We start from the raw sequence: 7,607 nt of genomic DNA on the forward strand, positions 1-7,607 counted from the left end.
TGGAGGGAACAGAATTAGGGAACAGGGTTCTGGTGGCTGTGGGTCTGACTGAGACAGCCCTCCAGGAGATCACTTCAGTGAATCAGCTCAGATTTATTCCAAAGCATAGGAAACATATAGGATTGGGGAGCCTGGGGACAAACCCTAATTATCATTGAGTGGTATGCTCACAGGTTTTGTATGTGGCAGTGGGGCCCTATAGCAAAGCTCCTGCCATCAGTCTTAGTTACCATGTGTGCAGCTGGGGTGGCTTCTAGCAGGAGATGGTGCCTTGGGTCACCCTAGAGATAAGTCACGAATCTGGACTTAAAGACAGCTTTAAGATAAGGTCAGTCCTCCAGGGGCCCACAGATGTTCTCCAGACAAGGGCAGATAAAGAGCAGGAAGTGTCACTGGGAATGGGGAAGGAGTCCCAAAGGCTTTGAGATTGTAAAAAGCCACCAGACCATGATAGACTGTGACCTCTGATCAGCAAGGTCTTCCAGCAAAGTTACCCATCCTTATGGTGCTAGATAAGCACAGTTTATTTTTGCCTATGAACCTGGTTGAGAGGTTTTTAGAAATCACACATGGTCTCTGTGTACTTTTGGCTTCATCAGTGGTTTTTGAAATTTCCTGACTCCATTAGTGGGACAGGGAAACCAGACCCAAAGCGAAAGCCTGTTTTCCTACCCTGCATTCTTTCCATGAACCAGTAGCTTGTCCTTCTGTCTGATGGCCAGGAAGGTTTTGCAGTCTGCATGGAAGATGCACCCCAATCTGCAACTAGTGTTTCAGATATTTATTGAGCAATTAATTATATTCCACTCAAAAACGGTCAGGGAATTTAAAATCTGGATGTAGAGACTAAAGGTAACAGTTTCCTTCTATGTGGGGAGTCATAGCCTAGTATGTGTAGCTCCCTGTAGGCTCATCAGCCTCCCAGTCTCAAAATTCCTATGTTATCACAACTATTCATCTCTAATTGACAGTTAGTGAAATAAATATGTGGACAAGAATGCAGATGGACCTGAACCATGGGGTCGGGGTGTGAAAATGAGCAGGCATAATTAAGAACATAGGATCCCGGCTTCCCTCAGGCTATCTGCTCAGTCCACTGTCTTGGGATCTCATTGACTTTCCCTTCTAGCCTGAACTCTTATATAAGCATGCACTGCTGAGGCTAGGCCTTGAGTCGAGCTCTCTGCTGCTCTCTTCACCTGGGATCCCACTGCCATGGGAAAGCACTTCCTGCTGCTCCTGCTGGGCCTCTCTCTAGTGGTGGGCTTCCTGCAAGGTGAGATCCTGGCAGACGGAAGGGGCCATTGCTGGTGGGCAGAGATATTGTGGAAGGGCATTGGGTTTGGGAGGTCAGGAATAAGATGTGAGACCTGACTCTTTTTATACATGGACCCCACAGCCTTCATCTGCATTTCCTCTCCTCTCCATCCTCCCTTTCCTCTGTTGTACACAGTATGGGCTTCTCCTCTTCCTTCTCCTCTTTGTTGTACCTCTACTCCTGGTGTCCTTTCTCTTTGTTGTTTAGTTCACCTCTTTGTTCTTAGCAAACATTCTCATTTCCTCCAATTACCTGTGAATAGGCCTAAATTGTATTGTAAATGATGTAAGGAAGGTTTATGACAGGATGAAGATAAGAAAGTGATGGCAGCACTTGTCTGCTCATAGGAGGTAGACACAAGCTCCCTACACCAGAGCTTTGCTCTTCCTCCTCACAATCCAGTCCATTTACAATATCTGAAGTGGATAAACTTGGCTCTTCTCAAATCCTTCCTAGGGTCTACGGTCATGGGCTACCCTTTAGAGGTCTGTTTCTCCTACATTCAGTTCTTTCCTTTAATTGTTTCTTCTTCATTGATGATAGCAATAGGCTAAGCTCCAGCCCGATGTTTGATGGGCTGCTCTGAATGAACCTCTTATATTTGGTTTTGTCTCTTCAGCTCTGACATGCTTGCAGTGTGACATGCTAAACTCTGATGGAGAGTGTGAGAAAGCAGAAAGCACGTGTGAGGCTAAAGACGACCAGGAATGTGGCATACTGGTGGTGTCTAAAGGTATATCCAGACTGGGAGATCTTGGGGTGACCTTGTTTGCTGCTCAGGCATGAATCAGCCTCCTTTACAATCCTGAGGACAGAGCAGAGATTGTGGAAGACTGTGTTTCTGTGTAAATTCAGAAGAAGGCTTCTTTCCATTTAGTACTGGTTGTCTATTTTTCTTTGCCGACGAAGACACTTTTTTGAGCAGAATCTCTGCATGGACTTTATAGCGTTCTGGAAAACATATTCAGGGGTGTGAGGATTTTAATTGAAAAATTCCAGTATGTTATTTGGGAATGGGAGGCATGCCTGCAAGCCAGATTACAGAATAATAGGTGATAACTATAATCACCTCAGTGTGGCTGGCATTCATTTCACCAGGGAGCCTAATTCTCCTCATTTTCTGAGACTCTGATTTTACAACGATTTAGGGCTAACCATTGTTATTTCTCTTGTACAGGTAATGAGATCCTCTTTGGGCAGCAGGATTGCTCTTCTCATTGCTTAAATAAGACTTTCACCAATCATGGCCTCACACTGGACTTTACATGTTGCAACGACCAATCTTTGTGTAATGAGTTTTAGAGGCTGGTCCTTTCCTTGCCCAGTTCTGCTGCAGGTGAGTCCTTATTCCTTCCCTGTGCTCTCAAGGCTCATGACCCTGACCCATCTATTCCCTGCACTGCCCAAGCCCTGACACCTGCCTGGACCAGCATCAGCTGTTGATTTGTCAATATTTCAGTTGGGAATAGAGGAAGGCTCTCCGCTCCCCCATCTCTCAACTGCTTCTGCCTTTCAGATTCTCTTTTCCTTCCTTTTCTTCATCCACCCTTAAATTACTAATGTATATTTGCCAAACTGTCACCTATTCTCATCACCTTTATCTTTAGAAATAGTGGTTTAATATTAGTGAATATCACAGAGCTCACATTCCTTTGTGAGTCTTCAGGATAGTGGCGCCTCTTCTGCCAAGGTACTAGCAGACATTAGTTCCAGAATCTCACTCCATTCTTAATCACTTAATGGAAGACATATGCTGTCTGGTTTCTCACTGCTGTGACCTGAGTAAAACAACAAAATGAAGCAATGATCAAGTTTAGTTCATGGCTTTAGAAATTTTCATCATGTTGGAGAGGATGTAGAGGATCAGAACTATTCACATCATAGCATGTAGGATTCATAGCTAAGCCGAGTAGGTAGGGACCAGGACAGGATAGACCCTCCAAGCCCATGGTCCTTACTTTCTCCATTTCAGCCTGTAACTATTTTATAATGTACCCAAAATTTGAATGTATTTATGACTTCAGTAGTTTAATTAGGTCAAAGACTTTATATTCTAACCAGGACTGGCTTTGTGGGAGCCTGGTTTGTTTGGATACTCACATTCATAGTCCTGGATGGAGGGGAAGAGGACCTTGGATTTCCCATTGGGAACCCTGACTGCTCTTAGGACTGGAGAGGGAGGGGGAGGAGGGAGGAAAAATTGAAGTGGGGATGAGGTGGAAATTTTTAATAAATAAATATAAAAAAAATGAAATGTGACATATTCACCCAGAACAGTGCTTGAGGAATCTCTTAGTTATCCTCGATATAGTCAGGTTCACAGTTAAGATTCACCATCACATGGGCTGCAGTCACGTCAACACCACAGCATCCATGTCTAGTTTGTGTATGCATGGAAAGATAGCCCAGTTTATCTTTATTCCTGGTATATTACATAAATTTGAGTTGATGTTGTTTGCATCTTTCTTTTTTTATTTTTCTAGCACACTGTGTAACCTTAGAAATCACAGATAGTACTGTGCGAGAAATTAGGGCAGGTAATCCCATTCCTCCTGCAAAGACATGGCATTTTTAGCTGTTAAGGCATTTATTTCAAAGTTTAAAAGTCATTAGTATTTTATGATGTGCATTTACATGTGTTTATGTATGAATATTTATATACTTGCAAATATTAAAACTCATTCTAATCTTGTTTTTCAGTGCTGTTCATTGAATCTTGGCTCTGGACAACGGGAACAAATATTCTGCTGCTGACCTTGTCTTGAACCCTATATCTTGGTCTTTCCATCAAATGTCTTTGATGTCTTTCGTAGTCTAAATGTATCTTACTGTATTATATTGGATATGCTGTCATTCTTGTGTGCCTTTAAAAGTTTAATTTGTTAATTCTATATAGTTCTCTAGATTACTTTCAATTATAAAACATTTGTGTTTTTTATTTTTATGCATGTTTCTGTCTTGACATGCCATGACACACTTGTGTAGTTCCAAGGTAAACCTGCAGGAGTCAGTATTCTCCTTCTGGCCTGTAAGTTTTGAAAACTGGATTTAATTCCTCAGCTTTATTGGTCAATACACTCACACTTTGTGTCATGTTCTCTCTCCTCAAGTTTAAAATCATATGATTAGGGGACCAGTGAATAAAGTTGTTTGTTACTAAGCCTGATGACCTGAGTTCATTTCCTGGGACCCACAAAATAGAAGGAGAAATTGGATTTATACAAGGTCACCTCTGCCCCCCACATTGCTGACCATTGCAGGACACACACACACACACACACACACACACACACACACAGAGAATGAGAGAGAGGGAGAGAGGGAGAGGGAGAGGGAGAGGGCGAGAGCAAAACAGACAGTCTGATACACAATGAATGCAGCCAAACCTAATACAAATATAACATTATATATTTATCCCTTTCCACATTCCCTCATCTACCCTACCCCTCCATCCTCCTCCCCACATAACCCTATCTCTACCATTGTTCTCTTTAACCCTTGATACCACTGCACTGTAACTTTCATCCCTTGAAGTCCCCCTCTCCCATGGCCCTTTAGTAATTTCCTGATATTTGTGGGTACTTCAAATAGAAGTGTACATGTCTGAAGAATCAGAGCTAACATCCACAAATGACAAACTAAATACCAAGGAAACATATCTATAAATCAACAAATGGGCAACAGAAATGAATAGATAGGTTTTCAAAAAGAAGAAAGAGAAATAAAGAACACACAAATGGCCAATAACCTTGTTAAAAGTACTCAAGACTAGGGAGCAGGGATGACTCTCCCTAGTTACCTGCAATAGAATAAATAGTTATGGAATGTGAGGACCAAACAAGGACACGAAGGGAATTCTGGGAGTGACAGCTAAAACTAAGGGTCATTTTAGGGGTCACATGGAAACCTAATACAGTAGAAACTTCCCATAATATGTGAATATGAGGTAAATGAAATTATTAAAAATGGAGGGGAGACAAAGAACTAACTGTACATCTCTCATCAACAACTGAAGTTTCCAGTACTGGGAGTGGGTTACATCTACTTAAGTTGTTAGACAAAGGAGTCCCATGGTATAGTGGTTTGAATAAAAATTGCTCTCATGCTCTCTTTGTCCTTTTTCCTTCTCAAGAGGTAGGCTCTCCCTTTCATTCTTTCCTCTCTCCCCCCCTCTCTCTCTCTTTCTCTCTTCTCCATAATTCTTTTACTTTTACACTCTTTTGAATACCCACAAAACAAACTCTATGCCCCGCCAAATGGCCCTTATAGGCTCATGGAGAAAGACACTATTAGGAGGTGTAACCTTGTTGGAGTAGGTGTGGCTAATGAGGAAGTATGTCACTAGGGGTGGGCTTGGAGGTTTCAAATGCCCAGTGTCATTATTTTCAGGATCAAATGAGATGATAATGTGGTTTTGTCTTTCAGTTTGTTTATATGGTGGATTATATTGATAGATTTTCATATGTTGAACCACCCCTGCATCTCTGGGATGAAGCCAACTTGAATGTGGTTGATGGTTTTTAGTGTATTCTTGGATTTGGTTTGCCAGTGTTTTATTAAACATTTTTGCATTAATACTCCTGAGTAAGATTGATCTATAATTCTCTTTCTTTGTGTGGTTTGAGTATCAGGGTAGCTATTGCTCATAAAAAGTGTTTGGTAATGTTTCATCAAGAAAACTAAAAAAAAAAAGCAATAAAGCTAGTGAAAGAAACAGATCAAGAGTAGAAAGCAGAAATAAAGGAAATAAAAAGCCTAAACTAAGGAAAATTTGGAAATGAAAAATCTTGTTAAGCAACCCAGAATGACAGATGCAAGCATAAACAACAGAATACAAGAGATGGAAGAGAGGATCTCAGGAGTTGAAGATACAATAGAAAAAAATAGATTCATCAGACAAAGAAAATGCTAAATCCAACACATTCTTAGAATGAAATATCCAGAAAATATGGGACACAATGAAAAGACTCAATAAAAGAAGAATAGGAATTAAAGAAAGAGAAGTCCATCTTGAAGATATAGAAAACATTCTCAACAAAATCATAGAAGAAAATTTTTTCAACCTAAAGAAAGACATGTCTATGAAAATACGAAAAACTTATTGAACACAAACTAGACTAGACCAAAAGAAAGTCACCTCATTCCATAATAATCAAAACTCTAAACATACAGAATAAAGAAAGAATATTAAGAGCTGCAAAGGAAAAAGGCCAAGTAACATATAAAGTCAGTTTTACTAGAATTACATCTGACTTCTCAATAAATACGATAAAACCAGAAAGTACTGGTCCGGCATTATGCAGTCACTAAGAGATCGTGGATGCCAGCCCAGACTACTTTACCCAGCAAAGCTTTAAATCAACATAGATGGAAAAAACAAAATATTCCATGTCAAAACCAGATTTAATCAATACATATCTACAAATACAGCCCTAAAGAAAGCAGTAGAAGAAAACCTCCAATCCAAAGAAATTAGTTACACTCACAAAAACACATGCATAATAATCCCTCACTAGCAAATCCCAAAGAAGAGAAAAATATGCACAGCAACAATAACAATAACAACAAAATATAAATAACGAAAACAAGAAATTATTGTTATTTAATATTCATTAATATCAATGGACTCGATTTACCTTTAAAAAGACACAGGCAAAGAGATAGGATAGGAAAACAGAATCCATCCTTATGCCATATACAAAGAGCATATGTCAACTAGAAAGACACACATTACCTCAGAGTAAAGGGTTGGGAAAAGATTTTACAATCAAGAAGAACTAAAAAAATGGTGTAGCCATTCTAATATCTAACAAAGTAGACTTCAAACTAAAATTATTCAAAAGAGTTGAAGAAGGTCATTTCATATTGATGTGGGATATCCTCATGAATATGTGTTGCTTTTATAGGTTGATGAATAGAACAACTACATGGCACCTCCATGACTCATTCTACTCTCTACCTCTTTGTTTGTAATTCGGGTCTGGCTTTCCTCTACTATGTCAAACAGCGTTATTTATCAACCAATAGAAGCAACACCTAGAAGGGCATCCCACATCATCTCCCCTTTTCTGTTTAATTAAAATGGAAATCTTGAGCTTTAACATAGTAAAATTACATAGACACCTAAGCTATTGCCCAAACAGTGTTATAATTAATATAGTTTCTGTGTGATTATTTGGGTCTAGGCAGATGGGAAACTAATGCGTAGTCTCCACTGATATCATATTCATCACAGGAAAAATGTATCAGGAAGGAATCTCAGTTCTGAACATCTAGGCCACCAAATACA

The 7,607-nt window shown here is 39.9% G+C and overlaps 1 protein-coding gene across 1 annotated transcript; it reads left to right on the forward strand.

Annotated features, from left to right (window-relative positions):
- Window positions 1-1,215: 1,215 nt before the first annotated feature.
- LOC148122388 (prostate and testis expressed protein 14-like) lies at window positions 1,216-2,620 on the forward strand. Its single transcript, XM_087905093.1, has 3 exons — window positions 1,216-1,276; window positions 1,938-2,051; window positions 2,496-2,620. Exons 1-3 carry the CDS (start codon window positions 1,216-1,218, stop codon window positions 2,618-2,620), a joined length of 300 nt encoding a protein of 99 aa, XP_087761219.1.
- The last annotated feature ends 4,987 nt before the right edge of the window (window positions 2,621-7,607 follow it).

This window comes from Myodes glareolus, chromosome 4 (assembly GCF_982192425.1).
Source record: "Myodes glareolus chromosome 4, mMyoGla1.1, whole genome shotgun sequence".
NCBI classification, from domain to species: Eukaryota; Metazoa; Chordata; class Mammalia; order Rodentia; family Cricetidae; genus Myodes; species Myodes glareolus.

Coding starts and splice junctions, on each gene's coding strand:
- LOC148122388 (XM_087905093.1), top strand. CDS start 1,216: ATGGGAAAGCACTTCCTGCTGCTCCTGCTGGGCCTCTCTCTAGTGGTG. Junction 1,277..1,937: donor AGTGGTGGGCTTCCTGCAAG/GTGAGATCCTGG, acceptor TTGTCTCTTCAG/CTCTGACATGCTTGCAGTGT. Junction 2,052..2,495: donor CATACTGGTGGTGTCTAAAG/GTATATCCAGAC, acceptor TCTCTTGTACAG/GTAATGAGATCCTCTTTGGG.